A 16,822-nucleotide genomic window follows, 5' to 3' on the forward strand; every position below is an offset into this window, starting at 1 on the left:
TGAAACGAAAGGATATGACAGGAATTTTAAGAATTGATTTTATTAACCTGCATAACTATGTAATTGCTTGTACTGAGGTTAGCAGTAAAACTCATTGACTGCAATGGGAGATGTGTTTTAACAACAGGAATTTTTTACACATCCTCTTGTAATACCCTAATTCTAGTGGCAGAAGAAAAGATTTTTTTCATACTAATCAGATGGAATATTTCCGTCATGCAACTTATGTATCTGATTCTAAAATAATGCTATTATGTGTGGTAAGGGCAGAAGGGAAGGGCACTCTTGCCATGTGTTAGTCCTATAGGTAAGTGAAGCATTGACCTCCTCCTTGCTTTGTCATAGCTCTTCATGTTGAGATACGAAGACTTTGCTTTATGATGAAAGGGCTTAATTCAGTTAATGATTATCAGAAGAACTAACATTTTATATTTTCTTGTCCAGCATCTTGACTAAATCTACATTAGTGAAGTCAGCTGAACAATGCTAGACTAAAATTGGATGAATTGAGAACATAATCATGCCTTTTTCTTTAAAATTTTCTTCTTCAAATAGCTGTGTAGTCTAAACTGCCTTTTCATATGACAAAAATTGATTCCTTATTAACAATTTAAGTTTCTTGGGGTAAGAAGAGCATGTGTTTCAGCCTGCGTATAGTTTGTCATTTTCCTTACTTTGCATAGGTGCAGAGTGGTTTTTTTTGACTTTCTTTTCCCCACTTTTACTGGTACAGTTGCTTTTCTCTGCTCTGTACTCTCAAGAACATCTTGTCTTTTTTAAAGATTGTGTTGTGTAAAGACAAAATAATTCAGCCTCCTACTCCTTTCTGTGGACAGAAGTAGCTTAAAAAATCCCTGAAGAATGCTGAAGTACTACAGCATCTTCAGTGTCCCTCTAGATGGAAGGTGTTTGTGACTCAGTCAAATGCTCTTCTTGATGTTTGACTTAGAAAAACGTTTTGGAAAAGATATGGAGAAGGTTTTATCATATTGTGAGAGGATATTAGATAAAAAGAATAATATCAGTAAGGTTGTGTGATTAAGCACTGTGAAAAATAGGTTTTTTTCTTAGAATGAAACAGAAAGCTAAACACTCAGTGAAATTATCTCAGGATAAAGATTATCTTTTTCTTATTTCCAGCTAAAACTCAGTAAATTTAAGTCTTTTGATTGGGGAAAATTGATTATTTATTTTATTTTATTTTATTTTATTTTTTTTTTTTTTATAAACAGAACAACTCAAGGATTAATGAAATAAAAAGAATGAATTATTGAATACACACAAGTGGAAGGAAGGGCAGTAATTTGCTTCACGTAATTGTCTAATATCAAAAAACCACAGGAACAAAATTGAGCAGACTGAAAAAGTCAGCAGAATGCTGAGATTGAATCTGTGCCCTCTGGCTGACTTTCTCATTGCTCTAATTACACATAAGGTATAAGGCTTTTTTAAAGTAGAGGAAGAAGAGTTTACTCCTACTAAGGGATAACTAAATTGGTGAAAAAAAGGTTACCATAGAAACCTATTTGGTCACAAGAAGCTTATATATAATGAGATTAGTTTTTCAAGAAAACACATCATTCTTTTCCAAGAGCAAAATCCAGTGACTAGATCTACTGTTTTTGTAAACTATACAAAAATGCTATGTCTTAATTATTTGGGATCCTGTAGTTCTTAGTTCAGCAGTAGTCTGTAGTAAATGACACGTAACAAAGGAACTAAACTTTATGCATGAAGAAAGAAGTCAAGTGAAAATACTCATATTCTTCTTTCCTATAACTGTAAACTAAAGCACAGCTAACTTTGCCCTTTGCAGCTGAAACGTTGCCGGGAGACAGAAAGTCAGCTGAAGCCTTTGGTAGAAAAAAATAAGAGGATGAGCAAAAAAAATGATGATATGCTGCAATGTATCCAGAGAATGGAAGAGAAAATAAAAAATCTATCAAGGGAAAATGTAGAACTGGTAAGTAATCATCTCAGACATCATGTTATAAGAACACATTGCACACAGTTACTTTGAGGCAAAAGTGCTGTAGAGCCCTAAAGGGACTATTCAGAGACCCAACGGTAGGATGATATAGCTTGTCAAATTCAGTCAATGCAGCTGAATATTCATATTCTGAGTTCAGTGTGGCATGGGCTTTGTGTTGTATCAGTTCACACTGATCAAAAGAAAGGATCATATATGGATAAAATTTGTTTGGATACCTTTAAAACCTATGACTAAAAATCAGCTTAAATAAATGCTGGTTTTATGATTAGAATTCAGAACTGAATTTGCGTGCTTGTGCCAAAGTCTCTACTATGTTAGATCATTGAGTTCATTTGTTCATTAATTTCATCCCAGACTATGGTCTTTAATTCTGTTTTGAGATATCTTATGCAAGAGATTCTTCTCCCCATCCCGCCCAGGATGCAAATGGATCCCCAGCCACAAATGGCTGCATGATACAGAGTTACCGGCTAGGTCAAAACCATGACATTGATTAACACTGAGACATACAGAATGTGTAATATGTTTTGCTGTTGTTGTTGAAAGAGGCTTTATATTTTAGTGGAGTACACACTTTATGTTTACTTTCTGTAGAAAGAAAAGTTATCTGCACAACCGGTGCTGAAGAGGCACACATCTTTGAATGATCTCAGCAGCACACGAGAAGAACAAGAAATTGAATTCCTTAGACTGCAAGTCAAAGAACAGCAGCATGTTATTGATGATCTTACAGTGGTAATGCTCATGACTGGTATACACACGTGCATGCACACACATCTATAGGCAAGCTAAAGATCTGAGAGTAATATTTTAACGTCAGTTGTAGCAGTGATACAGAAATAATTATTTGGTTTTGAAGGGGTTTTGTTATTTCTCAGGTAGTGAATGAAGTTCTTTGGAATGTCTATGAATCTCTGTGTTATAAAGTATTTACCTGTTATAAGCTGCTTGTTAAAAGAAGTGCATCAGTCCATCCACCTACCAGAACTGGCTGTCAACAACTGAGGAACTTGAGGAAAGGACATGTCCCAAAACTCAGCAGTAAAAGTGTAGACCCTGGTGCAAACCCAACTACTCCCCTGATCTAGAAGTTCTAAAAGAAAGGATGACATTAATTTCACCTAATTAAGCATCTCTAGCTGAGCTGAGTGTACAAGCTGTCTTTATAACAAATGGAGAGAAATATGCACGGCTCATTTAGCCAAAGGTAGCAGCATAGTTTAAGATGAGAATTGCACAGCTGCTACCCTCCGAAGGCTACTTAAGATGGTGATCATAAATGTTTACACTTTTTGATCAGGACACTTTAGAGTTGTGTTAGAGGTGCTATTTAGTGCAACTTATGATACACACTTCTGGTGCTGGCATCTAGAACTCAGGCAGACTCAGAGCATCTCAACTAGCGCTACTGACTGCTACAAAAATGATAAAACGAATTTAAGTCATTCTGTCTAAATAGAAAATTAAAGGACTGGGAGCAACATTGAAAATTAAAATAGAAAACCGAAAAGGATAAGACAGCAAGATCTGAATTGCTCTTTCTGGAACATTGTCTCTATTCTTGGCAGTTCCTCCGAGATTTTGACCCAGGATTTATCTCCGTAATCAGTGCCAAAGATTGCTGTCTGCCTTCATTCTTCAGTGTCATAGTAGGATGTTACTCATACTGTGATGTAGGGTCTGATTCATAGAGTACTGTGTCTTACCTTCCAAATACAACTGTACAGACAGAAACTGACGTGATACTAAATTCCCAGTATATGGTAGATATAAGGTCGCATATTTCAGTGTAAAATGGATATGAAAGGACTCTCTTTTTACTGTCTCAGCCAGTAATCTGAGGAAATATATTGTATTCTGACTTTGGTCAAATAGTTTTAACTTGTGTTTAGTGTAAAAGTAAAATAAATAAATATTCAAAAATATGGTTTCATTTTTGCTTTGTTTCCTATTTACAGATACTATTTCACTTGCGGAACTAAGTTAAATTAATTAGATTACTTTGGTTGGTAGTACAAAATAATTGATGCTTTGGTTTTGATATGAAAGCAGTGGAACTGTGCACTTCCATTATGCTTTTTAGATATTTTTTCTGGCTCCAACCGCACCTCCACAGAATACAAATTTATCATAATTATCAAGAATGACTCACATGTCACATACTTGATTAACACGAAAGTCACCTGCTTAACTCCAGCTGAGACCAAACCGATACACAGAAATAAAAGCAGTGGTCTTGGCCAATAGGGTTATCTGAACTGATTGACAATGTCATTTGTAGGATATCTTTGGTGCTGATGAAGCCATATCAACTTGAGTTCTTCCACAACAGTGATCTTCTGGTCAGTTCTTAAAAGGAAAGCTGTCAGATGATTGCAAAAGATGCTAGTGTTTCAGCAAATGGTGTCTTTTAATTGGAGTTATTATTGTTCTCGTAGTTTGATGTATTATTGAGAGAAAATTATGTGGTTTTCATACAAACAAGATTATAAGCATGAAAAAACTGGGATTTTGGAGGTGTTTGCTCATTCTGCACTGAAATGCAGCTGTTTGGACACCTGCTTGGGAGGCAGGAGACCCAGATTACATCAGGGATTCTGCTTTAACCAGCTACCTGAGGAAGGAGCACTTTTCTCCAACACTATGAAATTCCACTGTGTGTTTTCAGCTTCAGCTTAAATCTATATTCTATTCTATTATTCTACAGTTTTAAATACCTGCTCCACTCTACCTTGTCAGTCATTATTTTCCTTATTTTGAAAACCACATGCATTAAAGGTGCTATATAAGTTGTTGTGCTTTTCTTAATTATTTCATATTTCCAAAACTTCATTCATGCAAGAATGTTGTTGATAAATTCTTCTATTGTGATTTCCATTGGCAGCTTCTTATTTGTCCAGTTTCTAAACCAAATGTAAAGCAAATAGCGCTGAATAGAATAATACCATGCAATGAGTAATGACTGCCAGAGAAGCACTTGGAATTGCTATCATTCTTTTAAAAATAGAGGTGCTGCAAAGAAAGATGCAGAGTTAAGAAATGAATCAGGAAAAAGGCAAGGGGACAGATCACCACCTCTTGGGTTCCTGGGTTCTTTTTTTGCTTGCTTCTTTGAATTTTTTACCTTCTCTTCTTCCTTTGGAATTCATGGCAGTATTCTTGGACTTAAATTTTCATAATCCCTGCACTTTTCCAGTTATAAACTCCTCCTGTTCTAATATAGTTAAATGTGATCTTGTTCCAAAGCTTCAGTAGAAACAAAAGACAGCAAGTTGACACACACTGAGAGTGCCTTTGGATTTGAGACTTTTGCCCTAGAGGATAAGTCACATGTAACACTATACCTGCATGTGCATGCTTGTATGTCGGAGTATAACTGATATAATGACCTGTAATTGCTAAGACTGGACTCATTTTTGGCTACAATCCTGCTTCTTCAGGGTAGCTGAACACTGGAGTGAGAATGTGAATTCTGTTTCCATAGTGAGCTTCTTGGTAAAGGAGTCAAAAGAACTGTCAAGAAATCTGTGCCCAGTATTTAACAAAGCATTTTATTGCCAACTTCTATCAAATGTGTGAAGTACGTGGCTGAAGGTTTGTTTACTAAAAGGATAAAGCTGCAGTTCGGCATGGCGTTATATCAACATGGTGTTAGTCTAAAGAATAAAGACATTGTCTTTGTATTAGCTTTACCGTAGACTGAAAGAAAATTTTAATCATATTTCTTTGTGTTAGACATATATAAATATGTTTTGAAAGAAACCCATACTATAACGTTCTCTTTCCTTCTAGGAAAGGGAACGGTTATTACGATCTAAAAAACAGAGGAGGAAAAGTCTGAAGCCTCCAAAGGTGAGTAAATATTTGGTTTTCCTTGCATTTCTGTTATGAACAACACTTGTTTCAAATACTGCCTGAAATTAATGCTCTGCTTAAGTTAGTGACAAAAATTCATACAATTTTCAGCTTTTCTCTGGTGAGGGCTTAGGAACTTTTCCTTAGGATGATTGCAGGAGCTGCAATTTTGTGCTGCACATGAATGTTCTTGTTTTGTGTTTTGTTTTAAATAAACAATATAAGTACACTTACACTGTGGCCTGAATATTCAAGTGGTTTGAGACCTAATCATGTAATGACTTGAAACAACCTACATTTCAAAGGACAAATACTCAGTCCTTTTTAAAGAAAACATACCCTTTAAAATACTTGTACCAAGTTACTGCTTAATCACAACCGAAAACTTTAACTCATGCTAGGGGTGTTATTGGAATGATGTTTCTGTATATGATATACAAATAAGAAGATTCCAACTATTTTTTCCCTAGTAATTATTTTGTTCTAGAATATGAAGTACTAGAGAAAATTTTAGTTTGTAGAAACAAAAAAGTCTTGCTTCAGAGTGCACTTTTAGTGTTTATTGTAACACCTGCTTAAAGTAGTTAATTTTGCTGAATATTTTGGTTGTTGTGAAGTTGAACATCAGCAGCCTGGAGCATGTGAGGGGAGGAGAATGGGGTAAGAGGGGCAAAAGTGGAAATGAATTGTGGAGAGATGATTGTCATCTACATGGTAGCTTAAGACATGTTCTGTCACAAACGGGTGCTTGTTGTCAGTGTGTTCCACACAGCATATTTCTGGTGACCTCCAGGAGGTGTTTTTTATTGGTTTGCATTCTGCAATACCTGTATTTTGAAAAATTTATCCTTTGAGGTTCTTTGTTTCAGCAGTAATTTCTTCAAATTACTGCTAATAATGATGTGTCTTTTACATATAAAGAAAGAAAAATTCACAAGTTACAATAAATCTTGTGTACATTTTTCTGATATGCAACGGAAGGCTGTCAGATGCCAAATACATTTACAGTAACCCTGAACCATTCTTTCTTGATGTAGTACACCTGGAAGTTTGTGTGTTGAGTTTAAAAACAGGACACAAATATATATACACAGAATTAATGCTGTAATTTTTACAGTTGCCTCTGCTTATTAGGCCTTATCCAGTTTTAAATTAAGATCTTTTGCTAAACTGTAAAGTTCCTAATGAAACAGAGCTAGTTAATTTAGTTTTTAGGACCTAGTGACTAGTGATGTTAATTTCTATAGCCTGAAAACTTCCATAATTATTCATTTATGTCTTACAAATATTTTCTGTTAGTAGAACTTCAGCTGGCCTGGACTTTGTACCCTTTCCTTTTACTTATTTTCTGTTGAGCAAAGTGTTGCTTTTTCAGTTTCTTATTACTTTCCTTATTGCCCAAAGGAAGAGTTGAACATGAGGGTTGGATAAAATGTACATGATGTCATTAAAAAAATTGTGATGGTGCTATTCTTCATGTGGTAAGAATACTGTGATTGAAGGACTTCTGCAGAGATTACTGTAAGAATTGTGTTCATATGAGCTGCAGAGTTAGTAGGATTTTGCTTCTTATTTATGATATGATAGATACACCAGAAAGAATAAATTTACATATTTCCTGCTACTTATTCCATTGCCTGTCAGGAAAGAAGTAGTCAATAATGTATTTATTAGTGTCCTATTACCTGCCATAGTATAAACCTGTAGGCTATTCTCATGAATATGCAGTGTTGTCTTTAATTTTAAACATTTATTGATGTTAGCTTCTAAAAATCCAGTCCTGGCATACAGGCTGCTTTCCTTCCATGCCACCTGTGTGGTTTTGTGAGGAACACAATCTCAAAGGAAGCTGTGTTTCCTACAGTTTTCCAGTAGTTTTTTTATTTAAACAATCTATGTAGAATGGGCTACTTACCCAGATGGGCTGTTTGGATATTATCATCTTCAGCCTTTCTGTTTTAACAACCTATCCCAGGAATCTGGTTAAAAAAAGGTAGAACTCGTTTAACCAAGAACTGCAAATTATCAGGTTTGGCTGCTGGAGTTGGATCTATTTCCAGCCGTGTCCTGCTTCCCTTGACAAAGTGAAAAAGGAAATAACTGATGAGAATTAGTTTTCATGAAAGTGTTCAGATAAGCTCAGACTAGAAGGTATGGAAAGGTTCCTATTTTGTTCTAATAAACAGAAACTTGTTGCACAGGGTAAAGACCCACACTCACCTCCTGCTGCATCTTCTTCTAAATAGGTACTTTTACACTCCTGCTTCCTTAATTTTTGAGGTACTCTGACTGGACAGTGTCTGTGTTTGTTTTCTAATATAAGTGTTTTCCTGAGGGTGAGTCCTGTCTACTGGAACAGAACCCGTGACATGCCTTTCCCCATCTTGGAGGCAGCTTGCGTGAGTGATTTCTCAATCCATTCCAGTAGCCTTTATGGTCCAATTGGGTCTAAATAAATTCAGTTCAGCTGAGAAGCTTTTGAAAATACCAAGGATTTAATTTTGTTTGTTTCTGCAATTAGATGGCTATGTTATTTCTGGAGCTCTGTAGGTGCACTAGGTTACTGTTGCTAGTGCAACTATGACTGAGCACTCTTTTAATTACCAAGGGGCATAGGAGTCCATAACGCAGGGATGGCAACCAGCTTGGTTTCCCTGGAGAAAGGAGCAACACAGTGGGATGGGCCTCTGTGGCAGCAGAGTGTATAGAGTAGTATACTGACTCTCTATAGTCAGGTACTGTAGGATAGTAGGTTTTCTGGGGTTTTTGTTTGTCTGCTGGTGTTGTAGTTTCATTGTTTTGGGTTTTGTTGGGTTTTTTGTTTTAACATGGCATTGGACTCCTTAGGAGAAAGATGTACCAGAAATGAATCTTCTTTTGCTGTTTAAAGCATGCTGGGTTGTTGGCGTGTTTGTTTTTTTCCACCAATTTTAGTAGTGAAATAACTAAGAAACTCCAGAAATAGTATTTTGGGGTTTTGTTTATTTTTTTGCGTATAGAATGGAGTCAAAATGATTTAATGATTGATGGAGTCAAGCATATGAAAAGAAGATATAATTGTCAAGTTTGTTTGGAAGCTGCAGGACTATGGATTTTTTCTTTACTTAAACTTGAATAGATAAACTGTATTGGTGACAGTAGAAAGCCTGCAAGTTGGTGTGATGGAGTTTATACTTCTTGTTTTATATTTTTCTTTTTTTATCTGCCTCTGTGTTTTGGTGTGCCTGTATTTTTCTGGCTGCCAAGAAATGACATATAAGCATGAAGGTGAGAAGTTGCTGATTTAGCTCACCAGGAAATTAGTCTTGGGTCATTGTCATCATGTAAGAGTACGTACTTGGAAATGAGATATTTAAATGTAAATTGAAACTACCCTAGCAACAGAGAAATCAGATTATTTATATGTAAGTATATCTAATCCATACCATTAAAAACATGGGTATGTGTTGAAATTTACATGTAATATGTATGTGTCGCTATTGATTTATAATATTCTAAACTTCAAAATTTACTGAACACCATGCTTCAGTAGAAGCTATAATATTAATGCATAAATTTACTTCAAAAGTATGTAAAAAATCGATAGAAAGCCACATGCAAAATACTTGCTATGACTATTTTCTCAGTTACGAAGTTATAAATCAGAAACAAGAAATGTAAAATCAATATAAAAGAATCTTTGTTTATTGAGAATGTTTAAATTTTCAATAAAAGTTGGAATTAAAGTAGTGTATAGTTAAAAAATATCCACTAAATATTGTACATAGTAAAAGGATCACAGTGCTTCCTAAGCGAATGAGAGAAATATGTGTTTACAGGGTTTTAGTTCTATAACTGATCCTTTTGTTTTGATTTTTACGGTACCACTTAAATCAAGATAGAGCATTTTGACTGTTGATAAGAGCTGTGCTGAGACAAAAGAAAAGATTAAGCATTATGAGGCTTTGTGAGAAAGTGAAGGCTGTACTTTGTAGACATACTGTCAGAATGTATGCAGTTAGGTAAGTCTAGAAAACTGCAGGGAAAGGTAAACATTTGGAATTCATCGTAGGGCGTTATGGATAAAATAAAACCTTTCAGTATCCTAAATGAAATTGACAGCTCACAATTCTACTCAGTCAGTTTGGCTACTGAGAAAGAGCCTGATGTTCTGAATTAATAATAACTACTAATGTCTTTCATTGTTTAGGCTTTTTAATTAATAGGGCTATTTTTTTTCCCTCACATTCAGACTGTAGTTTATATCTAAAAACCCCAAACCAAACCCTGTGACATCAGGATCTGGGATTCAACACCAAGGCAGTGCCAAAAATAGTGATGGATAGACAGTTTTTTCTTTGTATTTCCTGAATTTTCCTGCTTATCTGAATTTGTGCTGGGTTATTAGAACACTTGTATGGTCTAAGATATTTGGCTTTCTATTGATTAATATCAGTTAACTTTTGTTATTTTGGAAGGAGAAATACTTGAAAAACTGTTTTCCTAGTTGAATGTTTATGCATTTTTATTTTTTTTTTGTTTTTTAACTGTGTCCTCTGTGGAAATTTACTGATTTCTCAGCATATGTTAGGAAACTGATAGAAAGAGGTCTCAAAATGATGAAAGAATTATTGCAGTTGTGATGTTTTACATGAAACATATTTTTCACAATGAGTATTGTGCTATTCGCATCCATTGGCTACTCATTTTCTCTATTTTTCTGTAAGCATGCATTTAATTGATTGCATTTTGTAACATTTTTAATATCTGCATTGAAATACTGGTTTTGCCCAAGCATAATTTTGGGTTTTTTTTGTTGGTCATAATATTGGCACAACCTTTTGAAAAAATCAGAATAACAGTATTGAAAAAATAAATGCAAAACAAGAATTTACACTTTGAAAGAGAGATTCACAAAAGGAGTATTACAAATTAATCTGTTTTATTTTTTGAAATAAGTATGACTGATTATATTTGTTCCACATTGTTCTTCAGAATATTTTTCCCTTTTGTTTCCATATCTGATATGTTACATCGTACTGGGTTACTTTCTTCTGAAAAGATGTTGCATTCCTCTACTATGATTCTTGTAAGATTGGTATTATTTTGATCATTAACTTTCATACTTTTGCTAGAACATTATTTTGTTGGAAATTACCCAGTGCTATGTGCACTTCAGTCCTTGGAGGTTCTTAAACAGAGCATATTGAATAAGTAGCTCCTTTAATCAGAGAACAAGGGTTTAGTGGAACCTTTTTTATTCCTAAATACTAAAATAACGGCCAGAGAAGATCATGGCTACTGCTTACTGGGTCAGGGAGATTTTCTAACTCTTTTGCTAGTAACTAAGAAAAACTAACTTTTCAGAGGCATGTTGTGGAGACATTTTTTGGATTTGACGAAGAATCTCTTGATTCAGAAACATCATCTGTAACTTCATATAACACAGATAAAACCGACAGGACACCAGCAACACCAGAAGAAGATTTGGAAGATGTAAGTAGTAGCTGATTTGTTATTAAGTTGTGTAAAAATAAACATGGAGTATAAATGCAAACTTTTTTATTTTTTTTTTCTTTTAGCTATTCTGCCACAGGAACTATGAAAGATTTGGCAGAGAATTGCTTTGTTTTATTTCAAGTCCAGTAACACACACACAGTCATTGCAATACAATTATTAAGATAATATTCTGCCTGACAGATTTGGCAGATAGTGGGCTGAAAAATAAAATGGTTTTTCTCAAACCCTTTCTTAATAGTCAACAGAAAATAGGCACGTTGCTTTGCCAAAAGTCAGTAGTTACTAGACAATAGTTTGCCTTTGAACCTTATAATTTATTTGACTGTTTTGATACAACCAGGATTTTCTTTTTTTACTTGCAATACTCAGAGAGGCTTTTGAATTCATTAAGGCTTAAATGATCTTAGGTAGTAAATACCCACTGACATGTTTTGTCTCTGCTCTGTGATATACGGTGCAGCTGGCCTACTTTAAAAGATTACAGGGCTGAGGACAAAGCATGAATTAGGTGGTGCTCTTTTTCATCTTTCTTTCCTGTTCACTAACTTGTGCCTAATACTCCTCAGTCACAAGAAGCTTCCTATTTTCCTAGGTTTAGTATCTAATAATATTATAATCTCTTTCCCTTGGAGCTTGAGTTCCTGGAGCAAAAATTAATTAAAAGGAAGGGCATTTCTTGCTTTCAGCATTATAGGAAAGACCTTGAAAATGTTGATGTCAGTTGCTCAAAACTAAAACAAAATGAAGACATTAAAAACACTTCATGCTTAAAAAAAAAAGAGGGGGGTGAGATTTAAAAAAATGACCTTGTGGCTTTTGAAATAATTTAAATGTTTTCTGTATTAATGTGCTTGCGCTGGCAAAATACTTTACCCTGGCATTGTAGAGAACAAAAGAGTAAGGAAGGAGTGATGGACTGCATGGTAAATAGAACAAGCACCTGTGAAGCACCTGTGGCTCTGCAGTTGCTGAAGCCAGTGATGCATAGAACTATTCCCTCTCATTTTTCCCCAGTCAGTTTCTTTGCATTTCTATACATTGCTGCTTACTCTGTCCAGAAATTGTAAGATGGATACAGTTCTGCATCATACTCAAATCAACCTTGCTTCCATTTCCAATTAAGTTCTTTAAACCTTTACTTTGAGACTCAGTATGAGTTGTGTTACTTATTGTGTTTGTGTTTATATAAACAAACCCATTATCATATATATTTACACAAAACTACTTTTTTTCCCCCTATTCATTAAGACCACACCTAAAGAAGAAGCTGAACTAAGATTCTGCCAGCTAACAAGAGAGTATCAAGCTTTGCAAAGAGCATATGCATTGCTTCAGGAACAAGTTGGTGGAACCCTGGATGCAGAGAGAGAAGCAAGGGTAATTTTCAAACTGAAATTTCTATTAACTCTGAAATCACTGAAAAATCTGAAAAACACTTGAAGTAGCAAGAGAAATCTTTGCAGGTCAGTGAAATGCAAAACAATGCTTTGAAGGATTAGGGGATATCACTAAGGTGACAATTTTGATTCTTTTGGTGCAATCAGAACAAAGATATCATTATCCTTTATTCTAGCACGCATAATATATTAAAGATTTTAGTAGTAAGACTGTTATTGAGAATGATATCCCAATTGAACCTGCAATTTGGATAGAACATGATGGATTTAAAATTAACTGGGGAATAGGTTGTTATAAGTACTTAGGTACTTTTATGATATGAGTATATTAAATCTGAGAAAGGAGATCTTTCTTTAAGCATTTTGTCAAATGTATGAAATCATAATTTATTTCTAAAATCCCAGTTTGAGAGTATTCTTCCACTAAAAAGTACATAGCTAACTCTGGTTCCTATTAAGCCAGCACGTGTGATCATTTTCTCTCTCTGACATAAATGGTTTTTTATCCTCACAGCAATCTTTGTACTATAGGTATTAGAGATGTGAGAAAGTATGTATTCTGTTTTCATTTACCCATCTGCTACCACTGTATTTAAGCATTTAGTGCAGAGATGTAGTGAGCGGAAGTCATGCTAACTTTTTCCATTCTGTTCTTTCCAAACGGGGGAGGAGAGAAATCACTTCATAATGAATTAGTGAGCTCTGACTCAGTCCCCAGATCTGTTCACTGAACAGCAGTGGCATCAAAAAACAGCTGAGCTAACTAGAGGCAAGATTTCTTCTACTTTATCCCAACTCCTCGCAGATAGTGGCATGTCTAGAAAAGTAGCATAGTTACAAGTCACCCTCTACTTGAATGACAATTGTGATTGATGACCAAAGAACACATAACATCCAAATGGGCAAGTAATAGCCATAGGGCTCAAAACTTCATCATCTTCACCTCATGACCTTCATTCTGCATCAAGTAGAGCTTGAACCTGTATATTGCTGACTACTAAGAGAGTCGACTGATGTCATTGCAAGGACACTCTCAATTGTTTTTGAAGGGTTGTGGCTATTGTAGGAGGTTCCTGAGGACTGTAAGAAAGCAAATGTGACTCTTCAAGAAAGGCAAGAAGGGGGATCTGGGGAACTGAAGGCTGGTCATTCTCAGTCTGATCCCTGAAACAGATGGAGCAAATTATCTTTGAAATTGTTTCCAAATGTCTGAAAGGCAAGAAGTTGACTGGGAGTGATCAGCATGAATTTATGAAAGGGAAATCCCACTTGCTTGGTAGACTTCTATGATGGGATGACTAGCTTTGAAAATGAGTTGAGAGCAGTGGATGTTGTTTATCTTGAATTTAGTTAAGTCTCGACACTCTCCTCCATGAGATTCTCATAGACAAACTGATAAATACAGACTAGACAAGTGGACAATAAGGTGACCTGAAAAGTGGCTGAAACAGCTCAAAGGGTTGTAGTCAGTGGCAGAAGTTCAGTTGGAGGTACATCACCAGTGATATACTGCAGGAGTTGATAGTGGGACCAGTTGTATTTAAGTTCTTAGTTCCTTAGTGACCTTGATGATTGAACAAAGTGCACCTGCACTAAGTTTGCAGATGCTACATAGCTAAAACAAGCTTTTAATACATGAGATGGTTGTGTGCCATTCATAGGGGATCATTCAATTGCCTGCAGAACTGTATAAAGAAGAATCCCATTAAACTCAACAAAGGGAAGAAAAAGCCCTGCAAGTGGGGAAGAATAACTCCATGCACCAGTACAGACTTGGGGCTGTCTTGCTGGCAAGCAGTTTTGCATAAAAGGACATGGGGGAGTCCTTGTGGACACCAAGTTGAACTTGAGCTGTCAATATATCCTTGCAGCAAAGAAGGCCAACAGCCTCCTGGGCTGCATTAGAAAGAGACCTCGTTGCAGGGAGTTTTGACTAGATAACCTTTGACGGTCCCTTTCAACCCACACTATTTTGTGAAAAGCATTAAAAGCTGTCTGGACAGTCCATAAATGGGTAGGAAGTATCTTTGATCCTATGTGTAAATAAATCTACCTGCCTACCTGGATGTGCATGCATATAAACACACTTTTTGATGTTTTTCCTCCCCCCAGACTCGTGAACAACTGCAAGCTGATCTTCTCAGGTGTCAGGCAAAAATTGAGGACTTGGAGAAAGCTCTAATCGAGAAAGGGCAGGTAAAAGCACCTCTTAATGTCCTCTACCACATCATTTTCTCCATTGCATGCAGTGGTGCCCTTGCCATCTTCATTGCTTGCTGGTCTGCTGGTGTGACTGATGCAGCTTAATTGCTACTCCAGCAATCAATTATTTAAATAAAGGAAAGTAATATATAGCTTATGAAAATGCTATTAAAGGTTCATTTTCTGACACATAATACACTAAAGCATAACATCAAAATAGCTGTGTGTATGTGTATTGTCAATTCTGTTCCCACTGTCGTTTGGTGAAGGTCTTTCTCCCGTTTTGTTTTGTTTATATTCACTAGAACTTCCAATAAAATAAATATTCTGTATTTGTACTGGAGAATATTTTTGGTGTGATGCATAGAAAAACTCAAAAACCAAATTACATCCACACATGCCTCAACAGAGAAGTGAACCACTGAGTGTGTTTGATTACTGGAAGCCACTTGCGGTGTTACTCTCCCGGGCATATATTGTTGGAGGGGCCAACTTCTTTCAAATTCCCATCCTATCAAACAGAGCAAAATTCGGCCTTATGCTTCAGTATATATTGTAAATATTCAATGAAGATGTGGCTACTGATACATATTTAATAATGTCTAGGATCTTCAGGAAGGGTGACTAAGAGTTATGAGAGTACTTTTAAAAGATGTTCAATTGCATAACTGCTAGAATGCACTGCAAAAACTGGGGACACGATATTTTGTTTTATAGCTTGAAATAACAATTTTAACGTTGCAAGTATTTTATGGAAATAAAATAGTATATCGCTATCTCTAGATATACTTTTCAAAGACTAATGATCCTGTAGCATTGAATAAAAACAACCTACGAATAATGACAAGTTACTGGCAATACCATTTTAATGGTTTATTCTTTGTAAGAAATTAATTCTATGAGATTCTATACAAATGCAAAGGTTATATGCAAATTAAGGATAAAAAATTTTTATGCTAGCTTCTACACAAACTGCAATTTTCTTAGTAAATTCCATGTAAATAAAATGTGATAGCTCACTGAGCTTTTGGAATAATAAATGAAACTGAAGACCTCTTGACTATCTACTGCTGACATTTTAGGATGTTAATGATAAAGGTGTAATCGAAGACATTAGTAGTTGACTATTATAGTGTAAAATATAAGTACTGTGTATGTAAATAAGTGAACATGGATACCCATGTCAGAAATGACTTCTGTGATTTTGCTTTTGGAATGGTATGTCAAAAAGAGATGCCTGGAAATTAGAATTTGATTAGTTATTACTTCATGAGATTCATAATGACATCTTCAACCTTATATCTCTTAATAATCCTAAGAAGGCCAACAGGGACGTGAACAAGGAGCAATATGATATTGTCTCTAGTGAGCTAGTTTCTATGCTTAGCATTAGCTTTCCACAGAAGTGGCCAAAGTGTCTTCTCGGGAACTCTAGCACCTGCTTGGTTCTCCTGACCTCTTAGTATCCTCATTCCACAGAATAAATGGTTGTGATGATAAACTGACTGTGCACTATGTGATTTTATTTTTTTATTATTATCTCTTTGTCATGTTTTAATAATACTTGTGAAATGTTCATTTGGGAAACCAGTCTCTAAAGTGCTTTAGAAAAGAAAACAATGAATCTAAAGATCCTAGTGTATTACTCCAGGTATTTTTATTCTTACTTTACAACTTCAACTTTAGGAAACAGAAGCAGCAAAGACCTTCACAGTTTTCCTGAAGTAAAATTCAGAGCAAGAGATTAGAATCTCGTTGTTAAAAATTTCTTTGAAGCTTAGCTTATAACAATTTGTGTGTCATTTCAAAGTAAGTGCCAATGGCTCTTGTTAATTTCCCATCAGCTTGATCTGTCAGAATTCCCCTGGATATAAA

General features: G+C 35.4%; 2 protein-coding genes across 11 annotated transcripts in view; both read left to right on the plus strand.

Annotated features, from left to right (window-relative positions):
* Positions 1-16,822, plus strand: part of JAKMIP1 (janus kinase and microtubule interacting protein 1) — an 89,097-nt gene that overhangs the window by 30,991 nt on the left and 41,284 nt on the right. For 9 of the 10 annotated variants that reach the window (XR_013957550.1, XM_080624779.1, XM_080624780.1 and 6 more), the window contains exons 6-11: positions 1,817-1,963; positions 2,588-2,728; positions 5,786-5,845; positions 11,195-11,323; positions 12,597-12,725; positions 14,858-14,941. Coding sequence is in view for 9 of the 10 variants with exons in the window: in XM_080624779.1 (XP_080480905.1) it covers positions 1,817-1,963; positions 2,588-2,728; positions 5,786-5,845; positions 11,195-11,323; positions 12,597-12,725; positions 14,858-14,941 (690 nt within the window). In the remaining variant the exon portion in view is untranslated. The remainder of the gene's footprint in view (positions 1-1,816; positions 1,964-2,587; positions 2,729-5,785; positions 5,846-11,194; positions 11,324-12,596; positions 12,726-14,857; positions 14,942-16,822) is intronic. The other variant, XM_080624783.1, reaches the window with a different exon arrangement.
* On the plus strand, positions 8,557-9,474 carry LOC308225097 (uncharacterized protein). The gene has a single exon (XM_080625570.1). The coding sequence runs from the start codon at positions 9,010-9,012 to the stop codon at positions 9,133-9,135; it is 126 nt and encodes a 41-aa protein (XP_080481696.1). The 5' UTR covers positions 8,557-9,009; the 3' UTR covers positions 9,136-9,474.

This window comes from Psittacula echo (assembly GCF_963264785.1).
Source record: "Psittacula echo genome assembly, chromosome: 1".
Taxonomy (NCBI): domain Eukaryota; kingdom Metazoa; phylum Chordata; class Aves; order Psittaciformes; family Psittacidae; genus Psittacula; species Psittacula echo.